We start from the raw sequence: 24,458 nt of genomic DNA, 5'->3' as shown, positions 1-24,458 counted from the left end.
GTCTCTGCAAGTAGCTGATTTTGTGACACCTAATTATGGTAAAATGTCCAGTAAAAAGGGGACAAAAAACCCTGAAACATAATTGAATATGCAACATTACTGTAAGAGCACAAAAATATTCTTAGAAGAACGGGACTTTTTAAAACTAATAAAAACAGCTTTTGTTTCTGGAACAATGCTGACTTCTTTCTTTATGCTTTTAAAAATGACCTCTAAACTCTCCGAAGCTGAGCAGACAATAAGCTTTGTCACATCTAACTACAAAATCCAACAACAAACTTGCCCAAAGTACCTAAGAATGATCTCCAAGTGATTTCTTCTTTTGAAGCCTAATGTAGCTGGGCCAAGTCTCTGCTCAGAGACCTTCCAAACAGCAGATCTTGGCCACTCTGTACTGGATTCTGAAAATCTTCTGCATCTTTGTGTGGGTTAGCTTACACCAGGCTGTAAGCTCACTGAGGACAGGGAAAACATCTTGCTCATCTGCAGGCCCCCAGCACAGCACCAGACACTGAGCAGATTCTCAGTAAACACCCAGGGATGGGCTGAGGGTGATGGGGACGTGTGGCTCCTGCATGCCAAAGCTCCTGCATGCCAAAGCTCCTGCTCAAATCCCAGCCCTGCTGAGACAAGTTACACTACCCCTCATCTCTCTCCCTCCTCTTCTCTAAAATGGGCATCATGACACCAGCTATTGCCAAGGACTGCTGTGAGTACTTAAAGAGTACTACACACTGAGCACTTAGCCTAGTGACCAGTGGAGTCACAGTGCAGTAAGCGAGAGCCACCGTGATATATTATTATTCTACTGAAAGAAGAGAAGAGGAAAAAGGGACTTCCCTGGTGGCACAGTTGATGGGACTCTGCACTCCCAATGCAAGGGGCCCAGGTTCGATCCCTGGTCAGGGAACTAGATCCCACATGCATGCCGCAACTGGGAGTTCGCATGCCACAACTAAGGAGCCTGCCTGCCGCAACTAAGACCCGGCGCAACCGAACAATTAAATCTAAAAAAAGAAAAAGAGGACACTAAGTACAGTGAACTCACTCCAACTGCATCTACCCTTTTTGAGACCAGCACAACACTTATACATTTCAAATCTTCTAAACCAAGCTGTAGGCTACTTATCAGCCATATTATTTTTGACAGTAAACCCTCCACAAGTAAATAGAAGCAGAGAGAAACCCTGAAATGTGCTCTGGCCCCTTTAGTCATCTTGGGCCACCGCTGACCCCTGTGGGTCACACATTCCTGCTGGGTACCTTGCCCAGGCTACACTGCCCAGGGTCACATACAGTGCACTTGCCAAAAACCGACCCTGCCCAGAACCCAACTTACAGCACTCGATGGGGTTAGATGCTGTCTGCAAGGAGACGACCCTTCCGCTGGACTCTGGAATGTGCACTCGGAACACCAGCCTCACCCGCGTGTTCTTCCTCCCGATGTCCGTCTCGCCTTTCCGCAGCTCAATGTCCGCATTCCGAAGCTTCAGGATCCCCGCACAGTCAATGCTGCCGGAAAGTCAAGAACCCCACTGACAACTGACCATCTCGGGGAGCAGGAAAGGTCACCCACAAGGGGGGCGGGGGATGGCAATACACGGATAAATTTTTCAGCCAGGAATTTAAACCAAAATGGGTGTAAAACACAAAGTAATTAGCAAAATCCCCCAGTGGAAATCACCTCTCTAGGGAGATTCTGCAGGCTCACGTTTCTACCCTCAAAAGTACCTGAAAAACTCAAATGTGCAACTGGGAAAAATTGATTATGGACTATGTAATAGTAAGAGTAGTAATATGGACATTAAATACCTTGAATTTGATAAATGTACCGTGGTCATGTAAGAGAGCATGCTTGTTCTTAGGAAATGCACGCTTAAGCATTTAAAAGTAAAAAGGCATGATGTCTGCAACTAACTCTCAACCGGTTCAGGAAAAAATAAAGAGAGGGGGAGAAAAACAGTAATAAAGCAAATGCAGAAAATGTTAACAATTGGTGAATCTGAGCGAACAGTGTCACAGGAGTTCTTTGTACAATTCTTGCAGTTTTCATGTTTGAGATTATTCGCTAATAAAGTTTTTTAAACTCCAACACACGGGTGCAATGTTTCCCACATTTTAGCCATATGCATATCAGCTCTGTGAGGTTAGACCTATCTGCATAGTTGTTTAATAATTTTAAGTCAAATAAATGTATAAATGTAAAAAAATTTAGCCTCATCCCAAGCAACATAAACCAAAGATGCGTAAGTATTCTTCCTCTCAATACACATGAAAAACATCTAGGTCTAGAACTTTTAAAATGGAAACTTTTAAAACAGAAACCTCTGTGGGTCCTTCACAAATTGGGAACCACCGTCTACGGTTGCTTCCATCAACTCCATCCTCCTCCCAAATCCCTGCCACTTGGTCCCATCACTTCCCCATGAAGACCCACTGCCCTCAGCCCCCAGCCCTTACGTTGCCCTCATGTTGTTTTTCGGCTCCAGCGGAATCTCCAGGACTTTGGTGTTGCCCACGATCTTCTCGTAGCTGGTGGTGGTGACGGTTTTCCCTGTGATCCGGTGTACCTGGTAGAAGGCGTGGGGCTTAAGGATCCGCTCGTCGGCCGTCCCAATGAAGATTTGAAGCCCCAGCGGCTTGTTCTCCATGTAGCCATGGAGCTGAGGGGGAGAAAACAAAACCAAATTATTACAGCACCATTAACATACAGGGTATGGTGGCTATAGTCCAACAAACAAAAACATCAAAGAAGCTCACGAGCAGCAGAAAGAACACAGAATTGCTGCAATGTCTAGAGTCATGGAGAATTGGAAGCAACGTGCATGTCCAGCCAGAGGGGACTGCTTGGATAAATTATAGGGATCCTCTTTAAAATGGAATATTAAGCAGCCCTGAGAAACAGTGTGATAGATCAGAATTGCATTTATGGAGAAACAGCCAGAAACTATGTTTAATTGGTGATCGGGGGTCAGGGGGTGGTAGTGAGAACAGAAAATAATTGGAAAATATAAACCAGAGCTCTTGACAATGGGTTGCCTAGAAAGAAGGAACTTTCAGTTTTTATATGACTATATTCCAATTAGCAAGTTAGATTTTATAATTTTAAAAAAGAAAGAGCAAGACAAAAGTACCGTCATCTAAACTGATAGAAAATTAAAGACTGGAAGAAAATATGTATAACATATAACATGCAAAGGATTAATACATACAATACATAAAGAATGCCTACAAGTGAATAAGTAAAGGACAAGATTCCTGGCCATCTTATTTAAAATCGAGTCCTACCCCCATGGCTGTCCCTAGCTCCTTTCCCTTCTTTTTCATCTCATAAAATATACTATATATTTTCTCAATTCCTTTTGCTTGGGTCTTTCTTCTACAACTAGACTATCACCTCATTGAGGGCAGGGATGTCTATTTATTTAACTTGCCACAGAGTCCCTAGCACCTAGAATAATGCTTGGCACACAGTAGGCATTCTAGTACCTATTTGCTGAATGAATTAAAAATGAATTTTTCAGGGCCTCCCTGGTGGCGCAGTGGTTGGGAGTCCGCCTGCCGATGCAGGGGATACGGGTTCGTGCCCCGGTCTGGGAGGATCCCATATGCCGCGGAGCGGCTGGGCCCGTGAGCCATGGCCGCTGGGCCTGCGCATCCGGAGCCTGTGCTCCGCAACGGGGGAGGCCACAGCAGTGAGAGGCCCGCATACCGCAAAAAAAAAAAAAAAAATGAATTTTTCAACAGAAAATTGGACATGAGATTTGAACAGGCAATTCACAGAAAAACAAATGACCATTAGCATAGAAAAGATGTTCAACTTGCCTTGTAAACAGGAAAATACAAATTAAACAACTATGAGATATCATTTTTTGCCCATTAGATGGGCACCCATGTAGATATTTGATAATACCAAGTGTTTTGGAGGCTGTGAGAACACAGACACTCTCCCATAGCTGATAGGAACATAAACTGGTATTACTATTTTTGGAGTAGCAGCTATTAATATTAAAAGTACATATTCCCTATGACCTAATAAATTCACTTCTCAGTATGGACCCCAGATGAAATGCTGTGTGTGCAGGAGACATGCACAAAAATGTTTACTAACACGAACAGAATAACGAACAATTAGTTTCATCCATTAGGCTTATGAGTAATACACGTCCAGGCTATGAAAGACTACAACAGTTAAAAAACCAGTATGGTAGAGGTCTATGAACTTCACCCGGAAGATCTAAGACATACTATTAAAAAAGAAAAGCAATTCGTAAAAAAATATATGGATAGCAGGATACAACTTATTTTTTTTAATGCTGAATGTTTCGATCCATTCATTTATACTCATGTAAATGCAATAGGAAAAGGTGTGGAAGGATGTGCTCCAGACTGACCACACCATGATCACTTCTAGGGATGCAGGAGGAGATCAAGGTTGAGAAGGTGATCAAAGAGGAATTTAACTTCATCCACAAAGTTATAGGCAGAAAGAGCTGCCTAGAAACGTGTGGAATTTAACACTGGTTTTGAAAATGATACATAAGAAAAGAAAAAAGGATGTTGAGCTAAGAGTTAGAAGGTAGGTTCCTGTCTTGCCGCTCCCCAGCTGAGAAATGCTGGGCAAATCATGTAATCCTTCTGCGCCTCTGCAAATTGGGCGGAAGGGGGGTTAGGACAAGTGACAACTCACTGAGACCCCATCCTTCCTTAGAGTTCTACAAAATTTCAGTAAGATCTCCCGTCAAATGCCCAGAACCAAAGGCTCCAGGGCAATAGATAATCACACGTGGTCTAGAACTGCACTGTCCAATATAGCAAGCAATACACAAATGTAATTGAAAGGTCAGTTTCTCAGTCACACGAGCCACACCTTTCAAGTGCTCAAAAGCCACAAACGGCTGGTGCCATAATGAACGGCACAGATACAGGATGTTTCCATCATTGAGAAAAGTTCTTCCAGACAGTGCTGGTCCAGAAAGATGGTGGTCTCTTGTGCCCCTCTAAACACTGGACGAAGAGGCGAGCTAAGGGCGGAGCAGAGGCAGAAGGCAACCTTCTCCATAACCTGCCAGGCTGACACCTACAACATTTACATAAGCGTCTGATACACACCCGAGAGGGACCCTGGGGCAAAGGTGGAAATGAAGTCAGTCTCTTGTCTTTCTCCCCCATGCAAACTGAAGAACAGGGGACTGTTCTGGACAAAAATCAAAGGAGGAAGGGCAGCTCTGAGGACAGATTCTGGTTTTGTTGTGCTTGCTTTGCATTTGGACCCAAGATAAATATCTTTCCTCACCTCCTGTCCTGGATTTATCAGGAGGCGGTAAACACAGTATCACTCAGAATCAAGGAGGAGAGTAGGTAGGATAGATAGTGACCCCAATGGTCTGAGGTTCCTTCCTCCTTCCCGGGATCTAAGAGCAGAAATTGCAGGCTGCATGTACTCAGGGTAAACAGCCAGAGAACACCTGGGGATAAAATCTGTCACAACCCAAAGGAGTCCAGCCACCTCTAGTCCCCTCCCCTGATGGCACACTCGTCCAAGCCACTACTGCCTCTCCCTGGGTGACCACCACTGCTCCCTAACTGACCTCTTGCTGGTCTTTAACAGAATAGCCCTCTGATCTTTAAAAAATGCAAAGCAGACCCAGATGTTCCCCTGCTTACAACCCTCCAAAGACTTCCTGTGGCCGGAGAATAAAATCCAAACTGGTACCATGGTCTATGAGGCTTCCAACAGCCCAGCCTCTGTCTTCCAGTCCTTCCACCCCATTAGGCTCCTGCCAGCACCACCCATCCTTCTGTTCCCTGAGCACACCAAGCTCTCTCCGACCTCAGGGCCTTTGCACAGCCATCTGCTCTGCTGGCATACTCTTCTACTGGTACATTTAGCTCTCAGATCTTCAGGTCTTTCCCAAGCCACATTAGTTACATACACCCAGTGCCGGAGCCAGCTATTTCAGCCTTGCAGTTGGTTAAATTTTCAGGAATTTTAAGAGCCATTAGACATTACTTTGATAGCCTGAAATTAGCCACGATGAGAATATTTACACCACAAAAATTGGCAAATGCTACAAATCGGGGCTCTTTTTTTCTAGAGAAGTGGATGGTAAACATTCACTAACACCACAGGAATAGTTACTTCATTACCATCTGAAATTTTCTTCTTAGTTGTTAATTTGCTTAGCATCTCTCTTTTCCACTTGAACAGGAAGTCCATGGTAGGAGGAAGCGTGTTTGTTTCGTTCAGTATGATCAATAAGCACGTGGAATCAATGGTCACCATCAACAACTGGGCAGCAGCTAAGTGTACACTGTCCCCAGGCCAAGCACCACACTCAACGTTTTACATGTATCACAATTCTAGGTAGGAGGGGCCCATTTTATAGATGAGAAAACTGAGGCTGGCAAAGTCCTGGCAACTTGCCCCAGTGGACACTGTTAGTACAGGGCAGGGCCAGGATGCAGACTCTGGGCCTTCAGGCTCTAAGTCCATTCCCAGCGCACTGTCTGTGCCCTTGGCATCTGATAGATTCACAGCTGCTCTCTGATCTACAACTACAGCTCAGAAAGTGCAGATTAGGTTCTCAAAGGAAACACGAGCAAGTGCTAAATTATAAGATCTAGAGTGCCCTTCCTGCTGAACAAGAAGGGGTGGGGGCAGGGGAGGAGGAAGGGAGATGGAGGGAGCCAGAGAAACAGGCAACAGCCACCAAGACAAACAACGGTGCCCCTCGAGAGAAGAACCCACTTCTTTAAGCAGGAACTCTGTGTGTCCCGGAGCAGCCCCTGGTTGAGCTGGACTAGCTGATGCCCTGTGAGCAGATGGAACCCACCTCACCCTCGTGAGCGCCCCCTCCCACGTGAGACAGGTCTCTGCTGTCAGAGGGCGTGGTAGAGCAGGAAGGAAGAAAGGATTTCACGTTTGGTCAGAGGTACCCAGCTCTCAGTCCAGGCCCTGCTTCTTATCAGCAGCTGTGTGACCTCAGAGCAGTGACTCCACCTCTCTGAGCCTCCATTTGCTCCTATAAAACAGGGACATCACTTCCCACTGCCCAGGGCTCTTTGAAGGCTAAAGAAGATGACCTTTATAGGGCCCCAAAGCCCAGCACACAGGAGGTACCCGTGAAACGAGAATTCTCCTTGTCATCCGAGGATGATGCAAATCAAAACACGGAGGTGATAGGACAGAACTGAATGGAGAAGCGAAGAATGAATGTGAAAGACTCACAATGTGAAAAACAACCCAAAACATCCTCATGTGCGGTGAAACCCAGGCACTCATTCCATCGTCTCTGTGGGCAGCTAAAGAGGCCCTGACGTGGAGGGCTGGGAGGAGGAGTGGGGGAAGAAACCACACCATCGAGCGTGGAAAAAACACTTCCCCTCCGATCCCCACCCTCCCCTTCCCTGAAGGTGGTAGAAGATGACCAGAGCGTGTGCATTCTGGAGGAGGCTTGCCAGCTCTCCGGAGGTTTGATAAGACCATATGGCTATTTACTTGCCTCTCCAAAAACTGAGTGATTTGGGTCTTGCAAACAGAACTTGATGCCTTGGGATGGCATGACCTGCCCTCAAGGTCTCAAACGCCCCGTTGCCCCCATTTTAGGAAGACCTGGGTCTCGAGGCCTCTTTCCAGGCTTCTTCAAAGATAAGGTCATCTCAGGAGCATGGCAAGCACGGTGGTCTCCCAGCCATAGCAGACTCCCGCCTGTCCACCCACTGGAACCTAGATGCTCAAGGTCAGCCAACCTCCAAAGCAGAAGAGGCTCCACTTCCTGCAGCCAGGGTGAGAGCAAACGTCTTCTGCTTTTCGCAGAAAATTTCCCAAGCAGTCTACAAGATTCCAGGAAGAAGGCGTGCTTCTGGGGCACATCATGAGGGTCTGCTGCACAGCTAGGGGGTGTCAGAGCTGATTTAATCTGCACAGCAACACACAGAAGGAAAAGCAAGGTGATCCCTGTTTTGGGTGAGAAAGCCAAGGCTCAGCGGGATTAAGTGACTTGCTCATGACCCTAAGCTCCAAAGCCATTGAATGGAAGCTCAGGGATGTGGCCAGATTTGCTTCCCCTGTGTCGCCGCTGCCTCCTAACGCTCCCAGATGCTGGACTATATATATGACAACAGGCAGGTCCATCCCACCAGCTCAGCCAAAGGAACCCAGACTTGAAATGGTCTCCACATCTCAAGAGACCCCCCGTTTCCCAGAGAAAGCTCACCAGAACCACGCCTGCCCCCAAATTCAAGCTCTGCCCCCTCTGAGCAGCAACTGAACTGTCCTGATGCACCGGTAAAAGGGCATCGGTACATGTTGATACTTGCTCTCCCTTCGTCTTGTTATAAAAGTAATAAGGGTTCATCATTCATCGCAGAAAAAAATAGACAATATAAAAATATATATATTATAGAGAAAATACTCTCTCAAAATAAATAAGCATTTTAGTGTACATCCTTCCAGACTCTTCTTCTAGGCACTTAGAGAAACATATCTGGGATTCTATTTCAGATATTGTTTCCACTTAACAATATAATGTGACCATTGCCCTTTGTCATTAAATGTTGTTCACTGGGACAAGCTCAAATAACTGCATAGTATCTCCCTGGGCTTAGACTGGCACAGGGCAACTGAGGTGCCCGGACACATGGTTTAAGAAGGCACCAGCTCTCAGGGCTATGCAAATGTTATCTGAGTACCTGAAAGTGAGTGCTACCTTAAATTTTGCCCTCCCCTGCATCCCTTGTTTCCATCCTATGTTTGGACTCACAGCTTAACCTCTACAGTTGGGCATTTAGGTCGTTCAAACATTCCCCATTATATACTGTTGCAATGAGAACTCATAAATGACACTTCCTTGAAAACAATTTTTCTATCAACTCTGTTCAGAGTTTTTAAATACTCTCAGATGGATGAGGCTGCCATCAAATCTGAAATGTGGGATTGATTTTCAAAATGGCAACGGGCCAAGGAAACTGTTTTGAATTTTACTAAAATCAAACTTTAACAATGTTAAGTAGCATTTTTTTTGTTGAATTTGGAATATTAGGAAATTGGTATCGTCCTCAAATATTACATTGTGAAAGAAGGGAAAAGCCCATGGGGATGTTTTATTGTAATTCCCAATTGCCACACGCAGGGAGAAAGTTTTTTTACAAATACACGTGGATCTCAAATTCTGCCTTTATTTTTGGATGCAAAAATTGCAGAACATAGCTGCTACCCCAAGCCCACTCCCATCTCACACACTCACACTCACTCACTCACACACACACACACACACACACACACACCAGGAAAACTACTCCATGATTTTACTCTTATCTCAGTGATGGCAACAGCATTACATATCCATCTAATGAGCACATATTAATAACATCATTAAAAACCCTAATTCATGATAACTCCCTCCGCCTCACCTCCATATCGGATCCACCTCAGAGTCCTGTCAATTTGATTTCCTAAAGTGCACTCAAATCCATCACCATTTCCCCATCCATCACTTCCACCCTAGTCCAAACTACGACTATTTCTCTCCTAAAGAGTTTCCCTGCATCCCCTCCGGTCCCCATCCACGACTTTCTACCCTGTGGCCAGAATGACCTTTTATAAACTCCCAGCTCCCACTGACTACACCACCATGTGTGATCTGACTCCAGCTCACATCACACCCCGACCCCCTTACCAGGGGCTCCCTGTGTCTGATCTTTCAGAAACAATCCCCCTGTCACCCTCTCTACCACCTCTGCCCTAGGTAATTCCTAGTCATACTGCAGAATGTGACTCAAATACTATTTCCCAAAAAAAGTCTTTCCTTGCTCCCCGGACAAGGTGGGGCCTCCCAGTAATAGTCTTCTTTGTTATATTTCTCATAACTGCAAGATATAATTAGGTGCCTAATTAATTGTGGCATGCCTGTCCCCTTTCCATCCTCCTAAAGTTCCATCAACAATTCAACTGCCCTTTTACAGAAGAGGAGACGGAGGCTCAGAGACATGAGGTTCCCAACCAAGCAAGCAGCAGTGCAGGGATTTGAACCCAGGTCTGACACCAGGAGGAATACTTCCTTCATCTGCTCTATGTGCGACTGATGCAAAAGATAGAACAAGGGTGCCAACCAGGTAAAACTTGACCTGGTTGAAAAATGTAAACCTAAGAGCAGAGCCCACAGAAACAGGGTGTGCCCCAATCTGTGGTAGACAATTTTGCAGTTATCTTTCAAAATTACAAATGTACACTCCCTTTGCTGTAGTAATTCCACCACTAGTAAGCGGGTTATCCCGTGGATGCCCTGGAAGATGTGCAGAGAAAAACTAATGACAAGGTTATTCAGTGCAGCGCTCTTTAAAATAGCAAAATATTGGAAACGACCTCAAGGTCCACGAAAAGAGTACTGGTTCAATCAGTACTGGGATATTACAGAGGATAATACTGTTATTAAAAAAAAAAAAAGAATGAGTATGCTGGGGACCAGCATGACAGTGAATATGAATGGCAAGCCCTGGAGTTGTGCAGTGCACAATCTGGGCAACCACATGGGCCACCCTAAGGAAGCTTTTTATATAGCAATAGAGAATAATCAAAATACACCATAACCGTGAGAACAAATATATCTGTGTTTTTAAGGTGGAGAAGGGATGTGTGTGTGTGTGCATGTGTGTGTGTGTGTGTGTGTGTGTCCAAAATAAAAGTAGAAAAGAAATCAGGTCTTGTTTCAAAATGCCCACTGGACTTTGATCATTCCCAGTAAGGAGCTCTGTTGTCCCATGACTCCATGGTTGTAGCTCCCCTAAACCCACTATATTGGTTACAATTCAACTCAAATGAATGTATAACATAAAAAAAAAAGCCAAAATATTCATTCAAAGAAAGAGACCACCTCCCCACCCTGCTTTTCTCTTTGTAAGCCTTGACATTTCTTTTAAAGGCCACAAAGAAGGTAAACTAAAGCGATGAAGGTACAAATGCATGGGCAACGTCCCATCCCATCCTGTAAGAAAAGTAAAGACCCAGGACCCACCCACAGAAACGTCAAGAGCAGGAGTCCAAGGTGGAGGCGTTCAGCAAAGGAAGAGGCAGGCAGAGGTGCCAGCAGGGTCCCTTCGAGTTAAGGGTATGGGGCCCACACCAACAGAGAAGCAAACCGCACACCACGCCCAGTGGAGCAGCAAGTCTTGGTGGCTCAACGTTTGAAATCCAGCGAGAATCTGCTTCTCACAAGCCCGGTTACCACCACTAGGGTCTGAGCTACCATCATCTCTTGCCTGGACCCTTGCAGTAGACTCCTTCCAGGGTCTCCCTGCTTCCATCCTTGCCCACCTCTTCTGCCCCCGCCCCCGCCACATGATCTTCTGCACACAGCAGCTAGAATGATCTTTAAGACTGTACATTAGATCTTGTCACTCCTCCGCTCAACCCCCGCCCCCGCCCACCCCGCCACAGCGAACGTCTTTTTCGGATCAAAAAGCCAATGTCGGGCTTCCCCTGGGGGCGCAGTGGTTGAGAGTCCGCCTGCCGATGCAGGGGACACGGGTTCATGCCCCAGTCCGGGAAGATCCCACATGCCGCGGAGCAGCTGGGCCCGTGAGCCATGGCCGCTGAGCCTGCGCCTGTCCGGAGCCTGTGCTCCGCAACGGGAGAGGCCACAGTAGTGAGAGGCCCGCATACCGCAAAAAAAAAAAAAAAGCCAATGTCTTTCACATGACTCAGAAGATCCTATACGATCTGACCCCTCTCCTCCATCTCCAACCCTCCCTCCCCGCTCCCTCCACCGCAGCCACACTGGCCTCGCTGTCCTCAGACAAGCCAGGCACACCAGGCACGCTCCAGCCTCAGGGTCTCGGCACGCAGCGCCCCCTCTGCTCGGTGCGCTCATCCCCCTCCTCCCAGGGCTCATCTTCCTCGTCGCTCAAACCTCTCCCCAAACGACCCCTTATCAGAGAGCCCTTCCCCGACCACTCATCCCAACATGGCACCCCACGCCCATCTCACTCTTCACCTACCCACCCTGCTTTATGCTGCAACAGCCATTTATCATAGCCTGACGTCGCGTGATATATTTTTTTGATTTTTTTCCCTTCTCCGGTCCCTCCCTGACTAGAGCATCAGCAGCTTCCCTGTCTGGCTCACAGAGGCATCTGCAGTGCCTAGAACACCACGCAGGTGCTCAACACGTGAGCGACCTTAGGAGGGCGGGGAGCCCCACCAGAGGGGTCTGAGTGGCTATCATCCCTCCAGACCCTCCCCTCCCCCATGACAAAGGGCGGTTATGCTGCCCACGCTGGCGCCAGGCAACTAGCTTCCAGGCCCACGGCGAACACTGTGTCCTGCTCAGCGTGGGCAGGACTCGGCTGGTTGGACAACTGACACCGGGACTCCCCTGCTCCAAGAAGAGGTGACACAGCATCTCCAGGGTGTGATGGAAGAGGGGCCCCATGTCTGCTTTCTCACCCAAGCGGGGATCCCGCTTGGATATGTCTTCAGCCTCGCAGGGAGACCTCTGTGACCAGATGCCTCTCTGCTAGCGTCACATTCTCTTTTATTATTGTATTTTATTTTTTATTTAAATTGAGGTAGAGTTGATGTATAATATTAAAGTTTCAAGTGTATAACATAGTGATTCACAATTTTTAAAGGTTGTATTCCGTTTATAGTTATTATAAAATATTGGCTCTATTCCCTGTGTTGTACAATATATCCTCGTAGCTTATTTATTTTATACATAGTAGTTTGTACCTCTTCATCTCCCCTACCCCTATCTTGCGCCTGCCCGCTTCCATAGGGCCACATTTTAAAAATCACATGGTGAGCCATAAAAAGAGAATGAGACACTTTGCACGGGCTCGAAAACAAAACAAGTCAGCCTCTCTCAGCATTCTAAATTAAGAATCAAGTCATTCTATATTTCTCACATCACTGGAAATTAAAAACAGACATATCTACCGCAGAGCAAGCACGATGACTGAAGAGAGAGGCTTGATGGCCTGAAACATGCTAAATTTGTTTCCAATTACCATGTCCACATTTGAAACCCCAAGGAAGCCATAGAAAACAGAGTGGCGAGATCAGAGACAGGCACATTAGCCTAATGGGATTCAGGACCCAGTGCTGCACCCCATTCTCCTCTCCCCACAGCACCGCCCCCCAGGGGTCATTGAACAAAGAAACTGGGTCACTTTGCCCCCTCCCTCGTGGAGACACCAACTTTCCCTTCTCCGGTCCCGCCTGCCCCACTGTACTCTCAGACCCCTGCTTCGGGTCCACTCAACAGAGATGTCAGCTCCCCACCAACACCCCCATTCTGACCAACTATCTCTCCAGGCCAAGGAGTGACTGAGTCATATAGGAGATGAGTCTGGAAGTGCTGGACTGAAATATGCGAGCCTTCTCGGAGTGGACCCTTGGGAGGAGTTTTGGTTTTTTGTTGCTTTAAGAAGCCAAACGAGTACTTTTCACATCTTCTTTCTGTCCCATGCCTTGGGTAGAACCAATGTAACATGGAGATTAAAAGACCCTGGAGAAGCCAGGCCATCTGGGGTTACATCCTGGCATGGGCACTGACTCTGTCATGGTAGGGAAGTTAGTTTACCTCTCTGGGCCTCAGTTTCTTCATCTGTATACGGGACTAATGACAACGTACCCTCACTGGGCTGCTGGGAGGATCAAGTGAGTGACACACAAAGCATGTTGTAAGCGTTCAATAAATATCAACTTTCACAAATATCCTTTCACCTATGGCTGGTGACTTTGGACAATGAAATTCCTCCTCTAGTCTAAGTTCTTGGAAGAAATCATCTTGAAGGTTATCTTTTGGCTCTAACATGTGATAATCCTCAGGTTCATTTAGAAAATCCAAATGCCTCATCACAGTCTACAAAGCCCTGCATGATCTGGCCCTTGCCCATGTCACCAACTTCATCTCCCCCACCCTGGTCCAGCCACACGGGTCCCCTTGTTGCTCCTTAAACAGGCTGAGTTTGCTCCTACCACAGGGCCTTTGCACTTGCGCTCCCCCCAGCTTAGAACACTCTTCCCTCAGGTCTTCCCATGGCTGGTAATCCCCTGATTCTTTAGGTCTTAGCCTAAATTCAGGGCCTTCTTTGAGCAGCCTGGCTAAAGCAGAGCCTCCCCACTGTCGCTCCATCATTCCTGCTGATTTCCTTCCAGAAGCGTTATCTTATACATTTGCTCATTGCTGACTGTCTGTCCTCCCCACCCCACCCCCTGCTAGAATGAAAGCTTATTCATCACCACGTCCCAGCACCTTGAATAGTACCTGGCATATAGCAGATGTTCAATAAATATTTGCTGAGTAAATAAATGAACAGATTAATTTTCAGGTTCCTATGTGGCTCAACATACTGCCAAGTGATTCATCCTCCAGTGACCCTGAGAAAGGAGGCTTATTCATGTCTAGAAGAGAATCCCCATGTTTGGAGTCTGCATGAATTCACTACCACTTGAGCCAGTCTGCAGGAATGTGTCTCACCATGAAAGAGACATATTATACCAGGCTAATTCCATTGGAAGTCAAAGAGGACACAAGCTCAGGCTGGAAAAATGAAGTGTACAATCTCTTCTCTAGCAGCATTTAGGAATGGACACAGGGAGAGACTGAGTCAAGAGGACAGTGACTCGGCAGCCTCTTGGAGATGGTGAGGAAAGGTGAGGCACAGGCAATGCCCTCTGCCACCTGTGTGTTCACCCAAAGACCAGACAACAAGAGAGACTATGCTTCAAAAACATTTTTCCACGAGTCTCTCGCTCAGGGCCCCAAGCTGATACTGAGGAACAAAGTGTCTGATGCCTGCATGGGACCTGGTCTCTGGGAGAAGAAGGGAAGGGGGGAGAAACTGAGTCCCCCTGGAGGGAGCAATTGAAGGCTGAAGGCAGCCCATGAAAACCTTGTGCACCTATCTGACCCTGACCAGTGGTACCCAACATGGCAGTGTGAACACCCAAGGATGCTGGGACGAGAATCCCACAGCCGGCTCCAACAGCAGCCCCTCTGAGCACTTTGATAAAACATCCCAAAGAAACTGCAGCTCAGCCTCACAGAAATGCTCTACCCAAGACAGGGTCATGTGGGCGGGGCATAACCTTTATCCCTGCCTCTTTCCCTTGGGCCAAAAGCTGAAAAAGAACCCAGAGATGGTAAAGTGGGAAAAGCCAGGGCTTGTGAAATGCAAGACAGCCAGCTGAGCCAGTCAAGGCATTAAAAAGGTGAGTTATTCCCCATCAAATGACACACCTCCCCCCCGCCACCCCAAAGGCCACGCAGGTCTCTCTGGATCCAGACCAAAAATTCTGAGTCACTTTTGCCACAAAGGGGAAAAAAAGGAGAAGGCAGACGTGAGGTGTACCTTTCCGCACTCTATTTTGGGATTTTAATATCCAATTTCTTTCGTTTCAAAGGGTGGGTTTTTGGAGGGCTCTGCATAACTTTTGTACCGTGCACAGGCGAGACAGCGCGGAGACAGGCCTCTGCCGGTGACCTGGGGAGAGGCGGGGCCCCTTTGGCAGAGCAGCAAATCGCATCATCCAGGAACAAGGAGCCCGTTCTTGTGCGGAGCCGCTCGGGGACGGCTTTCATAACATGATGGAAGCATGTGGGCCGATCCGATCTGACTCACCTCTTTCTGGAGGCAGCTCCGCACTCATTCACTCATTCATTTATTCATTTATTCACTCATTGAGCAGAGGGCCTCTCAGAGAAGGGTCGCTAAACTGAAAGCTGTTCTCACAACAATGACCACGCATCCCTTGGGTGAAGAATCGGGTACCTCTCTGGATGGATGGTGACACCTGGGATTATCATTATCTCACAATTTGTTTAAGACGTGGGGTAAAAAAAACAAAAACAAAACTAGTGAATCAGGATTTTTCAGCTTCAGCACTATTGCCGAAGGTTGATTTGGGGGCCAGCTCATTCTCTGTGGGGGCCTGTCCTGTGCATTGTAGGGTGTTTAGCAGGGTCTCTGGTCTCTACCCACAAGATGCCAGTAAACTGCTCCCCCGCCCAGCCCAGTTGTGTTGACCAAAAATGTCTCTGGACATTGTCAAACGTCCTCTAAGGGACAAAATCACCCCACTTAGGACCATTCTTCAATTACACTGACATTTGTGGGGAAGGGCTTTTTTCTGCAGAAAATCTGTATTGGAACCCTACCCGCAGTCCATCAGAAAGTGCAATTGGCAGAATCTTCAAAGGGCACCTCTAATCCTTCCATCTCTCACCTTCTCTTCACCTTCCCTGGGTCCCAACACCACCATCTCTTGCCCAGACCACTGCACCCACCCCCTTGATAATCTCCCTGCCTTTCTCTTGCCCTCCTCCTACCTCACCATCCTAAATACATTCTCTACAAGCAACCAGAGGGATCTTTTTTAAAGCAAATCAGATCACATCACTGCTCTACTTAAAACCCACCAATGGTTTCCCGGTGCTAAAGAATAAAGTTCAAATTCCATGCCCCGCAAGGTCCTGCATCATCCAATTCCTTCTTCTCTCTCCAGCTTTAACCCCTACTGCTCCTTCCCTCGTCCACTACAGGCAGCCACAAAGGCCTCCTTGTCAGTCCTCAGACACCCAAGCTCTCCTGCCTCAGGGCCTTTGCACATGCTGTTCGCTCTATAGGGAAGGCTCGTTCTCTGGTTCTCATCCGACTGATTGTTCACTGTCATTCAAACATCAACTTAAATGAACCCATGGCTGGAGAGGAATCCCCTGACAATGCCAATATAAAGTAAACCACCTCTCCAGGTATTCTCTCCTATTACCCACTCTTTCCCCTGAACACACGTCATCTCAATCTGAAACGACCCAACCTATGGTTTAACCTGTTTCCTCATTGGAATGAACACCTCATTTTTCTCCTTCACTTATAACCTTGTTATAAGAAAAACAACTTATTAAAAAGTAATAATAGCCACACTTTGCCTAGTCTTGCAAGCACTGACTTTCAAGGCCCTTGGCCCCTGACACCTCCATGGCTCCTTAGAATATGCTCCATCTATGAAGGCCAGAAGGACCAGTGGACCAGTGTGCTCATCTGGATTTTCAAGATAAAGCTTAGATTCACTTACCCTTTCACTGACTACAGAGAAAGTGCCTATGATGTGCCACGCAGAGTTCTAGGTGCTGGAAACTCAGCACTGAGACAGACCAGACTAGCAGGAGGGAAGGCTGGAGGTTTTTGACTTTTGGGTAGAGACATGCCCTCAAAAGAGAATCCCGAAGGTCCCCAGGGACCACCCATCCTAGGAGACCTTTCTTGCCCTCTCAGCAGCTGGCATCTTCCATGGACCTCTCCTAAAACCCTGCTACATCTTCAAGTTTAATATTCACCTCTCTAGACCACAGGCTATGGAAAATCAGGTAATAAATGAAGGACCATAGCTCTCAAAACTTTAAAACTGTATTATAAAAACTGTTACAATATCTCTCTTCAAGGTTACCTGTTGTGGCAGAGACCACTTGCTCTCTATCTGTTACCCATTTTCCTTTCCTTAGTAACAGGATCCCAGTTACCTTAGGTGGCAACGAGTCCAGCTGAGAGTCCACACTTCCCTGCCCCTTTGCAGATGAACAAAGCCACGTTACTAGGTCTGAGTCAACGAGATGTAGGCAAAAGTGTGGAGAGGACTTGCAGAAAGGTTCCTGAGAGGAAGCTAACCCAGATGGGGAATGGGCCCCTTTTGCCCTGTCTTCTTTCTTCCTTGGAATTATACTGCTTGGGATATGGATGTGATGGCAGTGGCTCCAGCAATCATTTTGGACTATTAGGTGACCCTGAGCGGGACAGGAAGAGAGGAGGGGACTGGATTCCTGATAACTTCATAGTACTTCAGATGACCCATCTCTAGACTCTCCCCATAAGAAAATAAGCTTTTGAGTGTTTAAAGCAACTGTTATTTTGGGTTTCTGATAGATGCAACAAAACCTAAGTCTAACTGAAAGACCCATCATCCCATCACCCATCCCATCATTTCCTCCACACGTTCATGTCCCCTCAACTGCATCTCAATGGGAATAAGATGACCATGCTTAGGTGAGCTTCAATTGAAAATAAATAAATAAAAGACTCAAGATGCAAAGAGTAGATGTATTGGTGCACAAGTCTGCTTTACAAAAGGCTTCATAAAAAATGATTTCTCTTAAGAGCCAGTACTGAATGTGAATCTGAAAGAAACTGCCGTACACAAAGAGTCAAAGATCCAACTGCTCAGAAACATTTCAGGCAATGACACCCAAGTCAGTCTGCTCTCCCTCTTATGCATAATTGGAATGAGTGTCTAGAAAGGCTGTCTGACACATGCAGGGGTGACGATAGTACTCGCTAGAAATAAAATTGCTGCTTACTTTCTGTCTGGTTTCCGAATTGCTTTTTCCTGGTTGAAAGGTGCCGGGCCTGGCAGCTTTCTAAAAATTTAAAATTCTAGTCAACAAATATTTGTTGAGCACTCTCTATTCACAAAAAAAAAAAAGCCACACTAGGGAAAATCTGTGTAACAGGGGGATGTTATAATTAATCATAATAATAACAGTAACGACAGTCGCAGCTAATAATGTATCGAGCATTATTGCCTGCTAAATATTGGGCATTGTTCTAAGTGCCAATATCTATCAACTCATTCAATCCTCATGGCAACCTTCTGAGGTAGATACTATTATTTTATTTAAGAGGAAATTGGGGCACAGAGAGGTTAGGCAATTTGTTCAAAGTCACACAGCAAGGAAGGGAGAAGTCAGGGTTCCAAGCAGGCAGGTCGGGCTCCAGGGCCCATTCTCCTGACCCCGGTATGATATTCTGCTCCTGTTGACTCAGAATGGGGGAGACGGCACACCCACAAGTGGCCACACAATGTCCCCAAACCTTAATCATTCTCTAGCCATGTTCCTGAGCTTTTACTGAACCATTAGTTACTGAAACTTTCTCTTTAAAAGGTAACTTGTGGGCTTCCTTGGTGGCGCAATGGTTGAGAGTCCGCCTGCCGATGCAGGGGACACGGGTTCGTGCCCCGGTCCTGGAAGATCCCACATGCCGCGGAGCAGCTGGGCCCGTGAGCCATGGACGCTGAGCCTGCGCGTCCAGAGCCTGTGCTCCGCAACGGGAGAGGCCACAACAGTGAGAGGTCCGTGTACCGCAAAAAAAAAAAAAAAAAAAAAAAGGTAACTTGTATTTCTACTCACAGAAACTTATTTTAAAATAAATCTTACATTTTTTACATAATATATAAATACAAATATTTATCTAATGTATATGTATACCATAAATAGTTATACAAACTATTATGTATAAAATAAATAAGCTACAAGGATATATTGTACAACACAGGGAATATAGCCAATATTTTATAATAACTATAAGTGTAGTATAAACTTTAAAAATTGTGAATCACTATGTTGTACACCTGTAACTTGTATAATATTGTACATCAACTATATCTCAATTTTAAAAGTTTAAAAAAATCAAAATTCAAGTTAAAGCTACTAGAAATATTTGGATAAATAATAACCCTATTCAAAAATCTTCCATAAACAATGCTGGCAAAATGTTGATAGTTGTTGAGTAAAGGGTATATAGCGGGTTCACTGTACCATTCTCTCTAATTTTACATATGTGTGAAATCTTCCATATTTAAAATTTTAAAGAATATAAATAAATAAGTAAATAAAATAAACTTTATGTCACTACCACAAATAGGAACCCAGGATCATCAGTCAGCAATCAAAGGTGCACATAAATACACAATAAAATACCAGTGCCAAGAAAGTAATTATAAATGTTTTTTAAAATGCTAAGTACCACAGAATTCATTGACCAGGGAACCCCAGGAAACCCCAGTTTGAAGAACACTGACTGACACATAAGTCTGTCACACGCAGTGCTAGGGGAAGAGCAGAGCCAGGGTTGGGAGCCAGGCGATCATCAAGGGACTTGTTAAAAAACTACCTGGGTCGGCGCCCAGACACAGGAGAGGCTCAGGAAACCTTTTGCTCAAAGAAGCAGCTCTACAAGAAGAAAAAGTACCACTGCCCTGCCTGTGTGCTAGCAGAGGGGCCCTTTGTTCAGAGAAGGAAGTGGAAAAAGAAAAGCCACCAATGTATAAAACTTCCATGCATTTTCCTGAAACCAAAAGTGACAGTTTTCCAGGCAGCTGCTTGCCTGTCTGTCTGTCTTCCTTGTTCTGTGTGTGCAACTGCAGGGTCTCCGGGGTGGGCTAAGTGTTTAACAACCAGTTCTCCACGGGAAAAAGTTCAATTTGTAATGTTTGCCAATTTCCGTGGTGTAAATACTCCCACCACAGCTGATTCCAGTCTACCGATGCAATGTCACCAGATTTGGAAAGAGATGTACAATGGCGGACCATACGGACTATTTCCCATGTACGGAGACAATGGATGTAAATAACCTCAGGGGCGTAGATGATAGGAAAATGTAGCAGAACTCCTGAAAATTTAACAGTCGGTTCCCACGAGCCAGTACAAACTGGCAGGGCCACACCCCTGGGTACACGCGGGTCTCTACACACGTCTGTTCTCGTGCACATCCGTTCATGTATCCGTCTGTCCATTTCTCTCTCTTCTCCCACTGATGGAGAGCGTACACACACTTGCCCCCAGCCCACGCTCCGTGAAAAGCATAAGGATCTCTCTGCAGTCTGGCCCCCTCTCCACTCGGCCTCCCCTCATCTCCCTGCTGCCCCTCCTCCAGTCTCCCGCCCCCCCCAATCCCACCCCGCGACGCGCCCCTGCTACACCAGCCTGGGCTCCTCTGGGGCGGCTCTATCCCTGGCCCCGATGCTCCAGGCTCCTTCTCACCCCAGCAGGAGCTAGAGCCTGGTCTTTCAATCCAATCGCACACATCTTCCTGTCTAGACAAAGCCGCTGGCTGCGGGGCTCGGGGGTGAATGAATGCGCAGCCCTCCACACCAGAGCTCCGTGGGGCTAACCCGGGGGGCGGGGAGGGTGGCCAGAGGACCCTGCTCGGACATGGCACAGCCCGGGCTTGTCCAAAAGCCACAGGGGAGACTGCACTGCTGCCGGGAGCAGGTGTGCGTGAGTGTGGCCGGGTGTGTGGCATGCCACCCCCAGAGAACCGGGCGTCGGCAACGCCAAGAATCATCCATCAGCCTCGCGTTGAAAAGTGGGAAAACAAACAACAAAACCCCGGCCCGGCCTCACTTAATGTGAGCCAAATACAAAAGTCGCAGGAGAAAGCCTTTCCTCTTTGCGCTTCCCTTTTCCGGTCCGGAAACACCAACAGGCCAAGATAAGGGCGGCGTGGGCCCCCCCTGGATGGTTTCAAAGGGTTGGCACCCACCCACCCCCGGGCCCACCCCCGCCGCTAATGGCCTCCCCCGCCGCCGGAGCCCGCGGTGGGACCTGGAGGCGGCGGAGCTCCACGCCAGGGGCTTGTTAGAGGTTTAGGCTCACGTAGCAGCAGGGAGGAAGCGCAGCCTGTCAAGAGGCGTGATAAAGCGTCTCCTTATCGGGAGCTTTCCTTTTAACTGCCTCCAGTGAGCGCGGGGGCTGGGCCACTGTCAAGGCCAAGCATGTTCCTTTCATGTCGCCCTGCGTCCCCCGGTCACCGCCGTGTCCGCGTGCACACGGAATTGCGTATTGGTGCTGGCGTCCTCAGCTTGGGGCCCGCATCTCCAAGAGGACAGGATACTGACCTGCAAGCCTGGGCCTCTGGTTAGCCATGTGACATATGCAAAGTCACCCAAGCCTTCTGGGCCCTGGTTTTGTCATCAGGAAACCAGAAGAAGAGATTTCAAAGCAGTAGAAGCCAGGGGTGTGGACTTGGGGGGGTGGGGGGTGCGGTTGGGAGCTGGCAGACCCAAGCTCAAGTCTCAGCTGTTGAATTCACTGGCTGGTGACCTTGGACAAGCACTCAGACCCTCCAAAAATGCTTCTACGTGTGTAAAATGGAAACAGCGCCTACCTATGTCATAGGCTCATGAGAAGGAAATGAGTTATTACATATGCAACTCTTAAAACAGTGACAGCACATAGTAAGTGCTCAATAAACGTTATCCATCATCTTCATTTGATTTTCAAGGGGCTGTTGTGGACACGGAATGAGGTTTGGTGGCATCATGTCACAACTGCATGATGTGAAATCAATGATGTACCAGAGAAATCGTTCTGGTCTTACAGGCCATTCTGCTCACCTTCCCACTCACAGGGTGAATGGCCCCAGATGGACATGGTGAATCTACTATCCTCGATCGGGGAGAGACCCTCCCCTTCTGTGATTCTCATTTGCCAGGCTATGGACACAAGCCAGCTCCTCCACCTGAGGCAGCTCTGCAGAAACAGCCCCCTGGCCCAGCGCCCCAGAAAGATCCAGCTGTGCTGATCCCCCGAGAGGCCAGGGAGCAGAGGCAGGACAGAGTCCAGCTCGGTCCACACACGGCTCCCTCGTCTGTGCCAGTGTCAGCACCAGGGCCCCGGGCATGACGCTCTCCCACTGGGATGGGCAGAAACACCGAGCAAAGAGCCTGGCCCGGGACATGGTGGCTCTGACCACCAGCTTTCTCAGGCCCCATCTGTGTCTGAGATCTAAGATTCGTCAGAACACTGGCCCCCATCTGTACAAGGGGGATAATAACAGGTACCCACCTCGTGGGTCCTCACTGCAATGAGGATTAAGTAATACATGTAAAGAGCTTAGAACGGCACCAGGCACATAGTAAGTGCTCAATAAATGTCAGAGTTACCATCATCACCAGCACCATCGTCATCATTCATTTCAAACCTTCCTCTACGGTAGCTCAGTGTCATCCTTCATTAATTTGGTTCATTAGTCCTCCTTAGAAGAGAGGAGAAGGGCGGGGCCCACGCTGCTGCCCATGCCAAGCCCGGAACCGGGCACTGCGCCTCCAGACGGTAGCTCAGAGAGGCTAAGTGAGCTGCCTAAGGCGACCAGCTCGGAAGGGTTACAACTGGGAACGGAAAGCGAGTCCAGAGGCTTCCCCAGCCCGTTGCTTTTCTGCTACACCTGCTCCTACTATTTCCTCTTTGTTTAAAAATCATCCTTTTACTTTCAAGTGGAAACACAGCACACATCAGTGATTCTCTTACACTTCACTCTTAAGAGCTTTGTTATTTCACACCCCAAAGCCCTTTCCTTTGCTACCATTTTCAGATCTCTGTTCGTTCCGTTAGCAGCCTACCCCGGCCAAGAGTTGAACGCGGCTCCATCCGAGTCCTGAGACTCGGGACCTGTGGGGTGTGAGGGGCTGGAGCCTGGCTGGCAGCAGTGAGGCACCACTGCCCCAGTCACCTCACAGCGAGGGAGAGATTCTCACCTCCCACGGCAGGGAGGTGAGAGGCCGAGAAGCCCCAGTTTGCCAAGAAGGACTTTTGGAAGGAAAGGGAAATGAAGTCTGTTGTAAGAAGGAAACGCTCACTCTAACTCCTTAAGGATTAGAGAGGCCTGGGTGGCCGCCCAAACTCTGAAGTCCTCTGTTAACGGAGAGAGATGGTGACGGAGAGGACGGCCACTTACTGTACCGAGCGTGACAGCAAACGGGTGCGCCCGCCGCCTGCGAGTCACCACACTTGGAAACGAGGCCAGCCTGGGGCCTAAATGGACACCCGGCCACCCGACAGTCACTGCATTGTCAGAGCTGACCTCCAGATGGGCAAAGTAAGCCTCCACCCAACTCTGTGGGGCTAGAATCCCAGCTACCCCAAAGCCTCCTTTCTGACGGGGATTTGAGCGTGACCCCAATACTCAGCTCAAAGAGAATGCGGCTTCCCCATCATTTCAGGGGAGAGGAGAGACAAATTCCATCTTAAATGTCCGAGATGAAGCTGAGTGCTGTGTCAGTACCATATGTATCCTGTCTGGGGTTCAGCCTCACCCAGTTCTGAGCTGGGATTTCCTCTGCTGACTGGCAGAATGCAGATAAAATCTGCAGCACTCATTTTTTTAGCAAGTGTGGAATTTTGAGGGGCCGAGGGAAGCAAACTAGCTCCCTGTTCTCAATCCGTGGGGTTCAATTCCCTTACTTTCTGAGCTCGAAGCCCACGACAGACACACCCATCCCCACTCCCAGGTGGAGCAGCTCAAATCAACCCCGCTGGCCAGGTCGACACCCCAGCGTGTCACCTGAAGAGGAATTTAATTCAGGTCTCAATTATCCCTCCTTTTTCCCTGTGAAAAATCTGTGGATCAGAACAGACCCCCACCTACCTCCTTCTACTGAAATGAAGGACAATAATGTGAGAAAGGGAAGGTCACCTTTGTAATTCAAAGTCTCACTTCTATATTTAAGAAAAATGACTTTGAGTAAATGTTTAGACATTAAAGTCAGTGAGACCTGGGTTCATTTCTCCAAACATTTCCCAAAACAGGTAACAAATCCCTGTCCAGGATCACCAACAAGGTGCCCAGAGGAACCAGGTAAGGACTTGAATGAGCAAACTGGGCCTGGCTAGAACTGGGGG

The 24,458-nt window shown here is 47.6% G+C and overlaps 1 protein-coding gene across 6 annotated transcripts in view; it reads right to left on the bottom strand.

The window, feature by feature from the left end:
* Positions 1 to 24,458, bottom strand: part of NFATC2 (nuclear factor of activated T cells 2) — a 160,699-nt gene that overhangs the window by 78,859 nt on the left and 57,382 nt on the right. For all 6 annotated transcript variants that reach the window (XM_082600579.1, XM_082600578.1, XM_082600576.1 and 3 more), the window contains 2 exons: positions 2,461 to 2,663; positions 1,340 to 1,512 (listed from right to left, as the gene is read on the bottom strand). In XM_082600579.1, the coding sequence (XP_082456705.1) occupies positions 1,340 to 1,512; positions 2,461 to 2,663 (376 nt within the window). The remainder of the gene's footprint in view (positions 1 to 1,339; positions 1,513 to 2,460; positions 2,664 to 24,458) is intronic.

Source organism: Mesoplodon mirus, assembly GCF_964341445.2.
Source record: "Mesoplodon mirus genome assembly, chromosome: 15".
Taxonomy (NCBI): Eukaryota; Metazoa; Chordata; class Mammalia; order Artiodactyla; family Ziphiidae; genus Mesoplodon; species Mesoplodon mirus.
Note: the sequence above shows the minus strand (reverse complement) of the source record. Positions and strands in the feature narration are given on the sequence as shown.